Raw genomic sequence first — 19060 nt, 5'->3', positions numbered from 1 at the left:
GAAAACTTTGATCATTCGAAAGAAATTTTAAATATCTTACAAATTAATCAAACTTTTTACACGATATAAAAGAAATGATTTATAACCTTTTTAATTTTTCTTAATAATTTTTACATTCGCAGATTTTTAATATAAAAAAATACATAATATCAAACAATGAAATTATAAAATTTTGCAACACACATACAATTATAATCTTTCTGAATGTATCATAGAAACGAATCATTCTTTAACTATAGAGAGAATACAGATTTACATGTTTCCGACTTAATTCACAATTCACAAAAAAAAGTTCATCAAGATTCAACTAGTGTCTTCTTTCCTTCGACTTAAACGCGGTTTTATCCCTTACATTGTTCATGGCTTTTCAATAACACAATGTTTAATAATTAAGTTGGAGCTGATCCTACATCGGGGCTTCTCGTTTCAATACGATAAAGCTCGTGTTGGCAGTGCTCCAATTTTTAAGTGCACCAGACAAATCGGGATGTCGCGACAGATTGGAAAAAGTTAAAGTTCTTTGTCGTGCATCGATATTGCAATATTTCAATCTGTCGAGTACGGTTTACAGGATTCTTTAATACTGATAAATAATTGTTCCCTAAAGTGTGTTCTCGAAACTGGATTAATTCTTAAAAAAAAATTTAATTTCACGTTCACAAAAAGAAGAAGAAGAAGAAGAAAGAAAGACTATGAGAGAAAAAATTTTTCGAAATCGATAATTATATTTTCGATTTTTAGACTCGAAAATAAAAATTTATTTTTATAAGCTCAAAAAAAAAAAAATTCGAAGCGTTTCGAGATAAAAGGTGCACGCTTACACGTACTTCCTTCCAACTCCTCGCGTTTGAGACATCCCAACACGAAATTCTACGATATCGTAACATCGTGAAGTTTATTACTAAGTGGTCTGAGACATAGAGTTGGGAAAGAGGGGTTTAGAAGTGTGCCATCCCATTATAGAAATAAGTTCGGCCTACAATTTCCTCAGATACGGGATCTATAAGCTTATAGTTTCACGAATATATATAAACTACTTTAAAGAAATACCTTGATACATTTTGATCGCTATTGATCACGAGTTAAAAGATTTTCTTCGCCTCGTGAAATAAAAAAGAAATATTTAGCATCCATGATTCTCATATAATAATCGATAAAAAACTTTTCAAAAGTTCGTCAAATATTATCAAAATTGAGGATATTTAATTTATTCATCCAGGATATTATTATTATCAATTGATATTGAACAACTTCTCCTTAATACCAACTTTTAAAATGTCAAAATTAAGATTAATATCAAATCAAGTATCCTTCGAGTTCAAGGATATATTAATATCAGGATAATTAATATAAATAATTCACGTTTATACATTTGTAACTAAAACAGGAACGATTGTAATTGTCCAGGAAGGTGGCTCAGCTGTGTGCAGCTTAGACAATGTCCGAAGATTCTGACTCTGTATCAGAGGAAGAAAGAAGTTTGTTCCGTCCGTTCACGCGGGAGTCCCTGGCAGCGATCGAGGCTCGCATCGCCGAGGAACATGCCAAGCAGAAGGAGCTCGAGAAGAAGAGAGCGGAAGGCGAGGTAGGAACGCGGCCGTGTTTTTCTTTTCATCCACGTTTGAAGAAAAATGGCCAGCCGTCATCGATTCGAAAGGAATCTTTGTTGGCTGGCCGATTATCGGGATTTTTTTTTTCTAATCTTCATTTTCGATCTATACAAATTCATAAATTTTCCATACAATTATTTATGCATACATTTTACATGATCGGCGAACGATTTCATTCCACTTTTCTTCTGCGTTCAAAAAAGTGTTTCGTATTCAATTCCTTCGATCAAACGATACAAATTGGATTGTGAATCATTATAAATTTCGAAGAAGTGCAATTTCGATGATGCCATCTGATTCGTGGAAATTTCGTGCCCGCTGTTGATTCACAACGGAGGGATTGACACGATTCATCGGAGCAGAAGGGAAGTGGCTCCTCCTGGGAGGAGGAGCCACGTGAATCGTTCTTGTCGATTATTCGCGCAAAATCGATCTCCAACTCAAATCTCCCATAAAACCACATGTCCTTTTTTACGTGTTGTACTCCATAGCAAAGAGAAAAGAAAAAAAGAAAGGAAAAAAATCATTGACACTGTAAACGTGAACGAGATATCTCTGTACATATCTCTATATGTAGGATAATCGTTGAAAAAAAAAAGAAAATCGATTTGAAAAGAGAAACGAGAAAGAAAGAAATCGCGTTTATCCGGTGATTCGCGTTTCCAGTTAGACGAGTTCCAAGAAGACACCCACGATCGTTCTACGTAACGTGCTTATTAACATCGATACACAGGTTGTTCTACTTTGCAGATCTCTATAGCGAGACCTCGAAACGTACATGCATCGCTATTAAGTGCGTTATAGACTTTTTTTTACACCAGTAATTACATTTTTTTTTTTTTTATTTAAGAATCGATTAATATTCATGGAAAGGAAGAAAAAAAGAAAGAAATCCTTGATTGAAGAATGATTGATATCGAGAAATTAATAAATTATTTAAAATAATAATTTTAACAATTCGTTTATTTTCGAATGAATATTAATCGATCTTAAGATACATACGATGATAACTGATGTTGTGTCCCTGACGCTAAATGGACGTTTTATACAGTATTTACTGTTCGTATTTTTTGAGATATTTTTTTTTTTACTTTTTGTATTTTTTATTTTTTTTCCATTTTTTGATCGTACGTTTATTTTGCGTAGCTGCAGTGCCGTATTTTGCGAGATCTGTTTCTTCATGTTCACAATATCATTATATATCTATCTATATACTATATACTATATATATACGATTATACGTCAAGCTGCGGTGTTTCTACCTTAACCCCTCTTGTAAACAACCGATTGTCGCTACCCGTCGCGTTCATTGTTTGCTTGATTTACTGCTGAACGTACGTAGTTGAAAATACATGCCTACATTTCCCATATTCGACGATTTTTGTCTACATCTGTCTACATACATATATATACATATATATATATTATATATATTATATGTATATATATATATAACACGATTGTCGTCGAGTAATGTATTGTTTCTGTGTTACCAAAGATATGTTTCGCGTACGAGCTCGATGTCTGCAGTGTCACTATCTGTGCCTGTTTTCTATATATACGTACATAAATATCGCTGTGTCGTAGTTCTCTCTCTCTCTCCCTCCGTTATACTGTAACATTTCCTTTTAACTTACGTAGCCTCGCAGAACATATATATATATATATGTATATATGTCTGTGTATATATATATATATATATATATATATATATATATAGGTAATATTAATTGTACCTGAGTCTTTCACTGGTAAGTTCATTATGAAAAGGATAGATCCTTTCATCGATGTACTTGTGATATCGGTGTTAATTGTCTTTTCTCTTTCGAGGGATTTTGTTTGTTTCGAAGTTCTTTTCTTTTCAACGATTCGAATTTTTTCTTCCCTTCCCGCGATATTTATTTTAATTATTCGAGGGATTGTTGGGTGAATGTATTCTTTAATTTGAAGATTTGTTTATTCTTTTTTTCTGTCTTTTCTTTTCTTTAGCAATTTTACTCGTTTAAAGATTTGTTGATCGGAAGTAACAGTTCTTTAATGATTTATATTACGATATAATAAATTATTAAATTAAATTTCAATTCGAAGATTTGTTATTTGTTTTTTTTTTGGTAAAAATTTAAATGTAAAAAAAGTCTTTCGTATTAGAAATAAATCTGCACGTGTAAGAAAGTACAGGGAGAGATATATTTGTAGATGTGGCCGTTCTAGGCGCGCCAGACTATAGACAGTCTTATTCCCCTTACACTGTTCACTCCGCCGCGCTCTAGTAGTATGGGTCAATAATATCTACCTATATCTCGCCTATCTTCTTAAACGTGAATTTTCTTTTAGAAAGGAAAATTTTTACCAAAAATTTCACTTGATACTTTTACGTTTTATTATCTTCTACTCTTCTATTTTTTTTTTTATATTCAAAAGACAGAAATAACATCGATATTATCAATACGATTTTGAGAAGAAGATTTCACAAAAACATTAATGATAAACATGATTAATGATTAATCCTTCGTGTTTGCTCAGTGTTACAGTACAACTATAATTAGAAATTCAAAAAAAAAAAAAATGATCGATCCTATATTATTGAAAAGATTTTAAATTTTAGATTTTCTTAATTTTTTTCTATCAATAATTTATCTACGATAAAAAAAGAAAAATATCTTAAAGATATCAACAAATTTTTGTTCTAATTGAAATAAAAATATTTGTTTCCAATTAATTATCAATGTTTCGAATTACGAATATATGTAATATTGATCTCTTGAGCTCGAGACCTACTTACAAAATTCGGTTTTCCCGATTAATTAACGAAATCTCTTTTCACTGTCTCCTCTTTTATATCAACTAATCCCGTAGAGTAATATTAGGGAGGGAAAGAGAGAGGCGAGATGGTATCAATTGGTACGCTTCGATCTCTCTCTATATATATATATCTCTTCCTTTCTCTCCTGGCTTGCCTAATCCCGCGATCCTCTCGCTTCAACATATTTCGTTTCGTATATATATATATATAAAAGCCAACGTGATATACATATACATATATATAACTCTATATAACATGAAACGTATGTATATGTATATATCTATTTGTCTATCTATCTATCTATCTTTATATGAATATGTACGAATGTCTGGAAATTAATTGTGAAATATCGTTCAACTTAATATTAATTTATTTAATCGAAATGAAAAATCGTAATAATTCCTTTCCTATAACTTTTTCGATGTAATTTCGATAAATTTTAAATTTTAAGTATATTACGATGTCCAATTTTTAAAATAACAATCAAAGTCAAAATTTATCGCGCGCAATCGATCTTTAATTCCGTTAAATGAAATAATGAAAAACCGCAATTTATTTCCCGACGATCTAATTATCTCTGTACCTCCAACTCTTGTCTCTATATCTGTCTCTGTTCCTTTCATTTTCTACTTCTCAATCATCTCCAGCTTTAACAAATAATCAATCCACGTAATCCCAACATATAACATATATATATACATGTGTACTATTTTTACATAGTTTTAACCATCATTAGATAACCAATTTAATCTCATACTTTAGTTAGAAACTATATATGTTTTTTTAATAAATTTTGTAAATTTTCTGTCTCTTCTATCACCTACTCCTTCTCTCCCTTCTCTCTCTCTCTCTCCCCCCCTTCCCTTCCTTCTTCCCCTTCCCTCTCCCCGTATCTCTGTTTATACCCTGTACTCTGTGTTTTTTCTCTGTGTGTAACGAGTGTTTCTCCGTTTCTCCAATTTCAGGGAGGTTTTGGACGGAAGAAAAAGAAAAAAGAAGTAAGACGTTACGTCACGCTAAGTAATAAGCGCACACATACACTTACTCACACACGCACAACACACATGAACAACAACAACTAAATGCACGCATACACAATTATTCTCTTTCTTTACTTTCTCTTTCTTTCTCTCTCTTTCTCTCTCTCTCTCTCTATCATCCAAATTATTTTATCGATCATTGATTATTGTACATATACACGAATATTATGTATATATGTATATACATACACACGCACAAACACCATGCAAAATGGCCCATAAAATGCATCCTATTCATACGTACGTACAATAGAATAGGTTTTTCATATTCAAAGAGATTTCCATTTCTTCGTGCATTCGTAAGTGCAATCGTTTACGGTCCGATCGATCGTACACTTGTGCCACTCATATTTGCCCGATGATGCGCAACGTCCACCCACCGAGACACTTAATTTTCACGGTGTTTCACATCGATCCCCTCGCGCTTGCCTCGTTTCCACGTGTCGATAGATCCGCAATAAGATTATTAATTGCACGGCGAGTCGTTGATTGAAATTTTATTAATTAATAACACACAGGAGGATGATGTCTTATCTATCTCGTTGGAATATAATTTTTTTTTTCTTCTTTGCTTTTGCGTGTTTTTTTTTATGCTTATGTACAAGTTATGTATTCGATTGAAAGTGATTTGTCGTCGATTGAGAATGAATATTTTTCGAATTAAAAAAATAAGAAGTCTCGAAGATTTTCTTTTTTCGATTTTATCTAATTTTTGTTTAGATTTAATGAGATTGTTAAGAAGTTCCTTGTTAGACAAAGGAGAATATTTTAATATATCAAGGTTATATTTATTATCGAAATTGAGACGAAAATGTATGAAAATGTAATTTAAATTAGGAGCGTCTTTAGGAAACTAGGTTACCGGTTCGAAATAAAATGTCGAATACCGTTCGGATTGCAAAGGGTTAAGTAGTGCATATCAATTTTTCTGGCAGACCAAAAGACAACGAAGAATTTTTCCTTATCCTTTTTTGTTCCTTTGTAAAATTTACACAGTCGAGGAAGCATCACGGTTCCATTCTCGATTTCAAATTTATCCTTTTCTTTTAAATTTTTAAATCGACGAATTAAAAGATAAAATTGAAATGGGAGAAAAATCACTTTCATCGTTCACATATTTCTATTATATATACCCTATATCGAGTTGCAGACCGTGCGTAATCGCTTATTTTGCATTGTTTTGTACGACAAGTAAGGACAACGTCATTGTTCAACTCACGCTATAAAAAATGCTATCTGTCGATCGATCGAAAAAAAAAAAAGGAAGATCTCTATCGTGGTCACACACGTTCACACGTATGTACAAATGTACATCATATCACGTATGTCATAATTGCGTCACTGTGCTCTGCAACACAATATCAAATATCAATAAAACAAAACGCGCTTATTGTTCTAGTCTACATATGTATATATACATATATATATTATACCGCCATTGAAAATACACGCTGTTTCGCGGGTATGTTCTTGCCAACAGCAATTTTGCAACAAAGACGAAACGAGCCTTGCCTGTGCTTCGATTTTTTGCACACGAATTATTGCCGAATTATTTGCTCGAATTTCCTCCGATGTTTCGATATTTTATTGGAGAGAAAAAAAAAGAGAGAGAGATAAAAAAAGAATGTTACAATGAAGAATGTTGAACGATGAAAAAATCTAGAGTGAAATTTTCGTTGTTCATTGATTTTAATTCGGGTAAATGTGTAAAAATTTCGATGATATTTCAAGAAGAAAAAAAAAAAAAAGGAAAACGCCATCGATCGAACGAGATCGAAAAACGAAAATCGTTCGTTCGGTGGCAAGATTACGATACACGCATTATATATATTTCGAACTGGCTTCTTTGCTGAAAAATTATGCATAAATATATAGCACGGTGCTTGATGAAACAAGTTGGACGAGATGGTATATCAAACGTGCAAAGTTTCTTCGCTTATGAGAAATTTAGATTGGACTTTTAGGAAATACGATCGAAACGAGAAGATTTTTGATTAAGTTGAAAAATTAAAAAATTATTTATTAATTGATAAGGAAATATTTTCAGCCATATTTTTCATTCGTTTAATAATCTTTAAGATTTTTTTTTTTTTTTAAGTGAAATCATACTTCGAATTAAAATGTAGTTAGATGATGTATTTCGTGTTGCATAAATCATTAAGTAGTTTTTATCGCGAAGGGAAGAAAATGATGGAAAAAAACGAAATGAATTCTGGATAACTGATTGAATATTCCATAACATGACTTTTTGGCCCGTTTTCAAGATCACATCCGCGAAATCGTTTCTCCTTATAAAGAAATTATTTCCTCGTGAACAATTTTTACACGAGGAATATATATATATATCTATCGTAACATTATTCCACGCTAAAAATAATCCGATATCCAATAAAAGAAAGAGTTTTATTCATTTTCGATATTTATAGATAACCACTTTACATTTTATATTTATATTTGCAAATAAAAAAATTTAACAAAAAAATTGGATAATTAAAAATCGAATTACATTTAACGATTATTTTATATTTTTGTAGATAAAATAACATCGAAGATCTTAAAATTTCGAATAAAAACGAGTAAATATAGAATATAGCGAATTTTACATTTTTTTAAACGGATTAAAAAATAAAAAAAGATATAAAATTTCAATAATTCAGAATTCAACTTCAAGATATTAATTCTTTTTATATAACAACGTATACACCTCAACTTATCACGAAAATCCATTCCACGAATCGATTCAAAAAAAATTTTTAAAAGAGTTTTATTCATTTTCTATATTTTTAGCCACTTTACATTTCATATTTATATTTGCATTGCTAAATAAAAAAATTTAACAAAAAAATTGGATAATTAAAAATCGAATTACATTTAACGATTATTTTATATCTTTGTAGATAAAATAATATCGAAGATCTTAAATTCAAAATTTCGGATAAAAACGAGTATAAATATAGAATATAGCGAATTTTACATTTTTTTAAACGGATTAAAAAATAAAAAAAGATATAAAATTTCAATAATTCACAATTCAACTTCAAGATATTATTTATAATTCTTTTCTCAACTTATCACGAAAATCCATTCCACGAATCGATTCAAAAAAAAAATTTAATCCATACGTTTGAAACGAAGAGAAAGAGATAAAAAAGAGAGGAAAGGAAAAAACCGATTCGCAATTGTGGGGGTAATACAACCACCCTCGTTTCAATACGCTCGTTAATGAAACAAAACTCGATGCATTATTAAAGGTGGGATAAATCCAAGGAAATCCGTCTCGGAGACGGAGATTCGAAATAATGAAACGGGAGAGAAGGGAAAATCCAACTTGTTTTTCGTCAAGTACTGGTTTACGTCTGGTTTATAGAGCTAGCAGCCGCCTGGAAACGCTTCTATAGATCGTATGCCGTATCCGCAATGCTTGGCGCTGAGATTCTTTGTACGTAACCCTTTTTTTTTTCTCTCTTTTTTTTTTCCAACTCCTCCTCCTTTTCTTTTTTTTTTTTTATATTCATTAAATTGCGCGCCTCGGTAGCAGCAGCAACAGCAGCAGCACCAACAGCAGCAACACAAGCGAACGTGCAAAGCGAATCGCACATGATCGCAAATGGCGTGGCCGCTCTCCTGGGATCGTATTGATTTATCGTCGGTGCGTCGCAATACAGGCGATGCTCGCTCTCTCTCTCTCTCTCTCTCTCTCTCTCTCTCTCTGTCTCTCTCTCGTCCATCGAAGAACATCGATCGCGTGGAAATTTCATCCGCGAGAAAACTTTTCTCAATTCTTCGCTAGATGGATTATCGCTTAAGGGAATGGAGAATTCGAAATTGGTTGAAAGAGACTCGACGTGATTATTGGCGGATAGATTTTGGACGGATCGATCGAAATTTCGGAAGATTGAACATTTTTGCAGAGATGAATTTGATGGTTGTTCAAAGTTTTTTCATTTTAATTTTTTTTTGAAAAAAGGATGATTGAAGCGGGCGGATATTTTTTAAAATTTTGGAAAAATAAAAACAGTAGAATAGAAAAGAAGAGTAAAAGAAATTTAGAATAGAAAATTTATCTTCTAAATTGAATAATTGTTAGTTAGAATTTGAATAAATTCGAATGGTTTCGTGTTTCGATGATTAGGGAAAATAGAATAAATTATATTACGTTTTGTGAATCAATTTGTTGAATCAAATTTTTTCATAGTAGACTTTTTTTTTTCAAAAAGATAAATGATATTCCATTCTTTTTCTAGATTGAAAGAAATTCGAATGATTTTTTAATAAAATCGTCGAACAACAAGTTCATACATTTCTTCGACTTTGGATCAATTGAAAACTTTCAGTGACAACTTTCGAGATAAATGAATCTCATGATTATTTATCGATTCTTTCCACTTTGTTCTTTCTTCAAAAGGAAATATGCTTATTTTCTTGCAACAAGAAGTCGAAATGTTACGATGTAAGGATTAAATTAAATTTCAGTGAGAACACAATGATTTCGATATCAGAGAAAGTCTCTAATCTCTTTGATTCTGGGATAATCGAAACGAAAATTTGTTTAAGAACAAATCTCATTGAAACAAACTTTTCTTCTTCAAGAGGACGCATGAATATTTTCTTCAATTAATTAATACGAAAAATCGATATCTTTTGTAGCGTGAGATAAACATGTCAGACTAATTTTTAATTGTAAATAAATTATAATCATGGTTTTCTTCAGATTGCTACAACTTTTCAAGCAATAAAAAAGAAAAAAGAAAGGAAGAAAAGACGAGTCTTGCTTGCATCATGTATTCAATTCTCTGAAATTCAACTTGAATATTCATCGAAACACATACTTCTCTTCTTGTAATAAATTAGATTTGAGTAGATCTTAGTATTATAATTCATTATTAGTAGATTCATGTATGTGCATCTATAATAAACCTTCACAAGATTTTATTATTATCTATTGGAATTTTACGAAATATTTTCCAGATAATATTCAGATCCAATTAATTTCGAAACATTATTTTTATAAAAATTTAGAGATAATAACCCGAGAATATAGATTTTTCTTTAACTTTTAAAAAAATTGGAAAAGATCTTGCTTAGAAGAGAATCTTCGAATGGTCGATTTAATCGTCTATCACCTTCCTATCTTTATTCCAATTTCAAAAGGAAAAAAAAGGAGAAAGGAAATTCGCATTTTTCCTTGAGAAATCCAAACGACAATAGAGTTAAGTGGCAGGGCGAATAAAATGGGGGAGGGGGGCGGGAAAAAGGAAAGAGTAAAGAAAGGCAGGTGGGCATACGTCGAATTTCTAATAATCACTCGGCAGAAAATTCCGCGGAGAGGGAGCGGAAACGAGCAGATCACATGGACCTTATCCAGGTTCGTATGTTCACGACCCGCTTTTAGCACCAATTTCGTACTGTACACACGTATATGTATATATATATAACATGTACATATACAGCGCCTTCTGTACGACTAGTCGCCATAGCTGCTTTTCAGACTAGACACGGAATAGATGTTCCCGATGCTTCCAAAGTAGGAAGAAAAAAAAAAAAGAAAGAAAGAAAGAAAGAGAAGAAAAAAAAAAGAAATAGCGAAGAGAAATGTGGGCCAACGTTGTACTTATCGGTAAAGTACACGTAATAAATGTAAAGATAAAAAACCATCTCCGTAATATTCGTTGCACGGCAATCTAAATACTTTATATATTTTTTTTTTTTGGAATATGCACATTATAACGAAACTTAAAATTTTATAATAAAAATTAAACTTTTCGTATCGTGTAATATCGTTTGAAAAATTTAAAATCAATATCTCTTTACAAATTTTTTTATTCGAATTTCAATATTCTTATGTTTAATTATAATAATAATAAGTGCAAAATTTAAATGACACTGGTAAAAATTAATTTTTCAAAAGCTTTCTATTCTATGTGTAATATCAAAAGATAAAAATCGTAGATGAGATATATAATATTTTGCGACGAATCTCACGGTGGTGGTTCGAAAAAAACATGGCGGAGATCTGGAGGATCTTCGAACGCCTGCCGAACGAAGCTCGGGACATTCTTTTGCATTCGGTGCACAATGCTGAGGAGCCGTGGAACGAATTAGGAACGCGTAGAGCTGATCTAGAAGCGGGTTATGAATAACACCGGTGCACTCATAGCGGATACAAGTATATGAATACAAAATGAATATTTCCAATTATATGTATAAACACACATATGTGCAACACAATCTCTTTGCTTTTAATCTTATATAATGTAATAACACTATATATACTCTTTGAAATGTTATCACATCGAACATTATATATTTTGGAAATATTTGTTTCACTTGATCACTCTCGATTGATTTCGTTCTTTGTTCTTTTTTTTTTCCATTTTTTTTTGTTAAATTTTAATATTATCCTCGCGCAAAAAAATGAGGAGGATAATTGCAATTGTTTCTTTTATTTTTTTTTAGCTGTAAATAATTTCTAGCACGAAAAAAAAAAGAAGAAGAAAGAGAGATTATGGTAATGACGATTCGATTTCCAAAGAGGGGGATTTATCGATGAACAGCGGTGTTTAGAAGTGTTTCGTTCGCAGGTTCGATATGACGACGAGGACGAGGACGAGGGTCCTCAGCCGGATCCGATGCTCGAACAAGGAGCACCGATCCCGGTCCGACTGCACAACGAATTTCCACCCGAGTTGGCCTCCACACCTCTCGAGGATATCGATAGCTTCTATCATAATCAAAGGGTATCGATTTCCATTTTATTTCGAAACTATTACTACTTCTTCCCTCCCTTTTATTAGCTTAAATAATTAAAAAAATATGATAATTAACGCGATCGAAAACAGGTATCTCGAATTATAATAATGAGTCGTATCATCTCTTTTTTACAGCAACAAAACGTGTTTTTTTTTTATAATAAAAATATTGAGGATATATATATATATAATTTGCAACCAAGGAGAGATTGGATCCTCCTAATTTTATTTTTTTTTCTTATAATAAAAATATTGAGGATATATATATATATATATATAATTTGCAACCAAGGAGAGATTGGATCCTCCTAATTTTTTTTTTCTTATAATAAAAATATTGAGGATACATATAATTTGCAACTAAGGAGAGATTGGATCCTTCTAATTTTTTTTTCTTATAATAAAAATATTGAGGATATATATATATATATAATTTGCAACCAGAGGAGAGATTGGATCCTCCTAATTTTATTTTCTTATAATAAAAATATTGAGGATACATATAATTTGCAACCAAGGAGAGATTGGATCCTCCTAATTTTTTTTTTTTTTTTCACAAGATTTTCAACGGATTTATTCACATTTCTATTTTCTCAATGTAATATCATTTGTTTCTTTTTCTTTTTTTTTTTTTCCCCAATCAGACCTTCGTCGTCATCAGCAAGGGGAAGGACATATTCAGGTTCTCAGCGACAGATGCGATGTGGATCCTCGACCCGTTCAATCCGATACGACGAGTGGCCATTTATATATTGGTTCACCCACTGTTCTCCCTCTTCATTATCACTACAATATTGGTTAACTGCATACTCATGATCATGCCCACTACGCCCACCATCGAGTCTACGGAGTGAGTATCTCTCTCTCGTTCGTTCTCTTCGCCCTCGATCTAGTGAAACAATGACTGAAATGAAAACTCGATTTACTCTTTGCCTACGTCCACCGTTCTCTTTTCATCTGTATTTCCTTTATTTTTCACGTGGAGCTACTGCAATAACGTACAGACATCTCTGCAAAAGAAAAAGAAAAAAGAAGTTACTTTTCTTTCCAAAGAGATAAAAAATTTTATGAAATCAGAAGAATAAAAATTGAAGATTTCCAATTTTCTTTTTTTTTTCCCCCTTGCAAAATTTATTAAAAGAGATATTAATATTCGTTTTTATTGATTAAAATTAAAAGGAATTATTTTTATTTCTTCTTTTTTTTTTCATTCATATAAAAGTAAAAGTAAAATGAAATTCCTTTGCAATCGAAATGTTTAATCTTCGCTCGAATGGATGGAAGCGAATCAGTAAACAGGTGTTTTCTAATTTTACCTCTAATAATATTAACCCGTGCGTGGAACTGGCAACGCATCTTCGAAACGATGAATAAATCTATAATTATTTCCAAGAAAATAAAATTAACGGCGCAGACGAGGAAGTATCGAGAGTTAAAATCTACTTTTACTCAAATTTTTCTTAACTTTGTCAATCGATTATATATTTACGCTTGCTCTGCAGTGACTGTGAATCAATGTAGCTTAGCGTGTTTACGAGCCTAAGCCGGAGATGAATCTTGCATTACGATCTTATATTTTTTTTTTCAAATTTTTGGAAAAAAAAAACGATCAAATGGAAGAAATTATTCTACGTTCAAAAATAAGCCGAAACCGTGGAATGAAATTTTTTTTTTCTTTTACATAATAAATCAAATTTGAAATTATCGAATACAACAAATTTTTCAAATTTGATCTCGTGGAAGGAAAAAATTTTATCCTATCTCTTTTCTACTTAATTTTGCTCGTAGCAATCACGATCGATCGGTACCGTATTTATACACCTATCTTTCTTTTTTTTTTTTCTCTCCTTATTGCACGGAGTGAATCATCGAAAGCTGAAGGCGAGTACACGTTGTTCAAAGTATAGATATTTCAAGCAATGTTCTACGTGTTATAGCTCTAAATATATGAGTAGAGACTGTGTGATAAATTGTATAACCGTTGGTAAGTTTTGTCCTAGTCTCTCTAGAGGTAGCGTAGATAATGCGAACGATCCGTGCGAATGATGGAAAGATGGAATGAAATAAATTGCATATATATATATTTATATTGTCGAGTCGAAGAGAGAAATCGTTCGCTTGGATCGTGCTCGATTATAGCTGACTTGGTCTACTTGGCGATCTGTAATTAATTAATTTAGACACCGATAGCGATTGGATATTATCGCCTAGTTTTAGCAAAAGCGATTATGCTCACTGGCAAACGATTATTCTTCAACGATGGTTCTCAACTTGTGGAGAAGTAATTTTTCACTCTTGTCTCTTTTGATATTTGTTTTAATATAATCTATATTGTTATATTGGAATTTTTTTGTCATTTAATTCAAAGATACGAAAAAGAAAAAAAAAAAGAATTTGCTGAAAAATTGAAACGATAGGCCAGGCAATGAACTTCACTTATTAAGATATATCACGTGCACAGCCTTGGCTGAAGTTTCGAATCTTCTTCTCGTACTTTTACGACTTCGCTATATCGAGGAGACTGCTACACGGTATAATCTGTCTTTTGCAACGGGAATTAAGTTCTATTCGGTTTAGGTAAGTACTTAGTGGTGGTGAGATCAAGTAGATATTAGTATCGAAACACGGTGACATTTGTTGAATTGACTTAGACATGATTCAATCGACGAGATATTGAAGAGATTTGAAATATTCTTGGAAATTCTAAGATCTACGTTTTTTCCGTGTAATCGTCGTAATAATTATTTTTAAATTAATTGATCTTTCAAACGCATCTTTATTCCAATTTTAATATAGCAACTTCTTAAATTTTTAATTTAATTATTTGATAATTATTTTTAAATTAATTGATCTTTCAAACGCATCAGAATCATCTTTATTCCAATTTTAATATTTATTCTTAAATTTTTAATTTGATTATTTTAAAAGAAAATGTTATTATTATTGACACGTTTTATAAATGAATAAATAAACGGCAAATTCTAAGTTTCATATTTGTTTGAAAAAAATTCTTGGAAACAAATATAGTATTTTCGAAATCGAAATTGTTTTTTTCTTCTTGCCAAGTGAGTGTCATCGCTGATGCGACTCGTCAGTGTGATGTGCTAAGTAGAGAGAGAGAGACGTGTGTGTATGCGCGCGGTCGTCCTTCAAAAAAATAAATAAAAAAAAAAATAAAAAAAAAAGAAAGAAAGAAATCGAATTTAAAAAGCTGAGTGGTGTGTTTGTTATTTTCAGAGTGATATTTACGGGCATCTACACATTTGAGTCCGCCGTTAAGGTGATGGCGAGGGGTTTCATTCTGCAGCCTTTTACCTATCTTAGAGATGCATGGAATTGGCTCGACTTCGTAGTTATAGCTTTAGCGTGAGTAGTTAAAAACTTATTTTTTAACTAAAAAAAAAAAAAAAAAAAAAAAGAAAAGAAAAGAAAAGAAAAGAAAAACGAAAGGGAAAAAGAAAAGAAACGCAAGCGAACGAGATCAAGAGAAACGTAAAGAAACGAGCAGGAAAAAGAAAGAAAAAAAAAGAAAAAAACGACGGTAGACAAAAACGGTAGAGTACAGCGTGTGACGAAAGAGAAACATTAGAAAAACCTTATAAAAATTTTGTTTATCGTTAATATTTTTTTTCGACTAGATTGAACGAGTGATATTAAAGAGATATCTTTTTTTCTTTTAAATTGTAAAATAAACTATTTTTTTTTATTTAGCTTTTTGACTAAAGTGAAAATGATAAAAGGAAGGAAATTATTAAAAAAAAAATCTATTCTCTCCTATTTAATTAATTAATTAGAAAAGGAAAGAAGAGAAGAAAAATCTTAGAATTACTGGAATCTTTATAAGAATAAATGATAAAAAAAAAAGAAGAGAAAAATAAATTTGACCGCATGTATTGTAATTGGCGCTAATCGAAGAGGAGAAAAATCATTAAATCGATGTGTCATGCGGTGGTAAGATCTGATCTGGATCTCGTGAAACCTTTTCCTTTTTTTTGCTGAATCTTTCGAAATCGATTCGTTGAAAATTTCGTGGCGGAAGTAAATAGTATTTAATTTAAGAAAGGAAAAAAAAAGTACTTAAATTCACACTTTTTTCCGCAAAATCACGAATCTACCTAAAATTATCAACGATATCTTTAATTTAAATCCATAATTTAATTATAAACATTAATATATTGTCAATAATAATAATAATAATAACAATAACAATAATAATAATAAAAAGAAGAAAAAGAAAAATAAGAAGAAGAAATAGAAGAAGAAGAAAAAGAAGAAGAATAACAACAACAACAACAATAATAATAATAATAATAAAAATTCATTATTGTTAAAAATAATCCAAAAGAAAAAAAAAATTAAAGATAATTATAAATATTTCGAACAGGCTTCGATCAGCCTGAGAGACAATTTGTGTTTTTCTCCTGTGTTCCTTAGTTCCACGGGTAGATTCGTATATCACGATGATGATGATGATGATGATGATGATGATGATGATGATGATCTTAGCCGTACCGCGTCGACAGGACCGAAATTTTGAATGAATGAACGTCGATCCCCGTTACGAGCACAGTTGGCGAAGAGAAGGGTTTACACTCGAACGAGAACGCTAATTAGTAATACAAGATTTAGAATGTGTTCAGGTTATGGAACGTAGATCTATCTATATATAAATATATAAAAACGTATATAATTAATACATTATATATATTCCGCTAGAAACTTTGAGTAACGCTATTTAGAAAGAAAAATAAAAAAATAAAACAAAACAAACAAAGAAGAAGAAGAAAAAGAAGAAGAAGAAAAAAGAACAAATTTTTTTGTGTAGCGATGAATAATCTACTCTTTGAACTTTCTCTTATCACACTTGTACACTTACACACACACGTACAATATAATATATGAATATATTTATATACATGCATATATATATATATATGTATACATGTATATACGATATTCATATATTTACACGTATAGTTACACGATTACATAAAAAATACCTACATATGAGTATAGTTAATACTTAAATTAGTATTCTTATAATTAGATAGGGATTAGAGATTTTTTATTATTATTATTATCATCATTATATTGTTATTATTATTATTATTATTATTATTACTATTCTAAATATTATTATTGTTATTATTATCATTATTTTTATTATTGTTATTATTGTTATTATTATTATTATTATTATTATGTCTAGTTATTCTCAGACGGAAAGTATTTATTTATTTCTTTATTTATTTATTTATTTATTTACTTACTTATAATCATCGTAATTGTTGATTAGCATAGCGTATTATACATATTATACGTCGATTCGATCGAATCACTTATTAATATTATTATTAATTGTCGTAGATTTAGTACATTATTATTATATATGTGTGTATATATATATATACATTTTATGTATAATACATACATATGTGTATACGTGCAGGATGTTTATGATATTTGTTTTTAGAATCTTTTTTGTAAATGATAGATTTGTGAAATAAGTTAAAGAAAACAAAATTTCATCATTGTATTTCATCGTACAGTTTATAGGGGCGGTGATCTCTGAATAAATTTTTTTATTAAACGACAACTTATCGATAAATGGAAATCAATATCAATTCAATTTCAATTTTTAATGTTGATATTTTTCACGCAAGAGAAGTGTAATATAAATATTATCGTTAGTTAAAAGATATTTCAATCAATCAATTTAAATCAATTAAAAATATATTCGTACAGAGTAAATTTAAAAAATTTCTTTGGACCATCACCATCCGTATAAAACCGAGAAATTTGTCTTCTTCTATCTTTCTCGCAAATATGTACCATTTATAAAAATATCGCTGAGAAATAATATCCTGTGAACATCCTGTATAACATATTGAGTAATTGTTGATAGATGGACAAATACGTGTATCTTATACAGCGTAACGAGTATCCGTTTGCGACTCGGCATCACGAGAACAATATCACAATATATATGTCATATTTCATGTTCACCTTTTTCAATTAATTATATTAGAAATTGATCCTATCATTACTAACTGTTATTAGTATTAACATTATTATTATTATTGTTATCCTTGTTATAAGAAAAGTAGAAAAGTAACAAAATGAAAGAAAAAAAATATGATTTACAATTTAGATTCCCGTGATACCGTGGCATATCGAGCAACATCGATTGCATGCAGTAATAGCTACCTGTAAAATATATATAAAATATATATATATATACACATATGCGCACACACACACACATATATATATATTTTATATATATCCTTTTATTATTATCATTATTATCATTATTATTATTATTATTATTTATTATTTATTATTATTATATTATTGTTATTATTATTTTTATTATTATAATTATTATTATAATTATTATTATTATACAAGCAGTTTTTCAAAGCAAAAGTTTTGGTAGGCAATAGAAAAATCTGGTAGCCAGTAATCGTTTGAGTATTATTATATTTAATACTTTTTTTACTTATTCTCTTTTCTAATTCTTTCTTTCTCTCTCTTTCTCTCTCTCTATATCTATATCTATATCTCTATCCTTCTATATTCTCTTTCATTATCTTTCTCTATATTCTCTCTCTCTCTCTTTCTCTCTATCTATCTATCTCTATTTTTTCTAAAACCGTTTTGTTTTTTTGTTTGTATCACTGTAATGTGTGTGATGTTCGGGTGTATTGCAGTTATGTGACGATGGGCATAGATCTAGGCAACCTTGCCGCTCTCAGGACATTTCGAGTCCTCCGAGCCTTGAAGACTGTCGCTATTGTACCAGGTATGCTTAGTGAAATAGATCAATTGGGTGTAGTCGCAGATTTTTCTTTTAGA

The 19060-nt window shown here is 30.5% G+C and overlaps 1 protein-coding gene across 37 annotated transcripts in view; it reads left to right on the top strand.

Annotated features, from left to right (window-relative positions):
- The window catches only part of Para (sodium channel protein paralytic), a 61563-nt gene that overhangs the window by 12668 nt on the left and 29835 nt on the right, over positions 1–19060 (top strand). For 19 of the 37 annotated variants that reach the window (XM_016913837.2, XM_016913834.2, XM_016913836.2 and 16 more), the window contains exons 4-9: positions 1408–1585; positions 5379–5411; positions 12035–12190; positions 12847–13052; positions 15440–15568; positions 18916–19007. In XM_016913837.2, the coding sequence (XP_016769326.1) occupies positions 1439–1585; positions 5379–5411; positions 12035–12190; positions 12847–13052; positions 15440–15568; positions 18916–19007 (763 nt within the window). In that variant the 5' untranslated portion in view covers positions 1408–1438. 37 annotated transcript variants of the gene reach the window in all.

This window comes from Apis mellifera, linkage group LG9, assembly GCF_003254395.2.
Source record: "Apis mellifera strain DH4 linkage group LG9, Amel_HAv3.1, whole genome shotgun sequence".
Classification (NCBI taxonomy): Eukaryota; Metazoa; Arthropoda; class Insecta; order Hymenoptera; family Apidae; genus Apis; species Apis mellifera.
The sequence above is the reverse complement of the archived record's forward strand: the minus strand, read 5'-3'. Positions and strand labels throughout refer to the sequence as shown.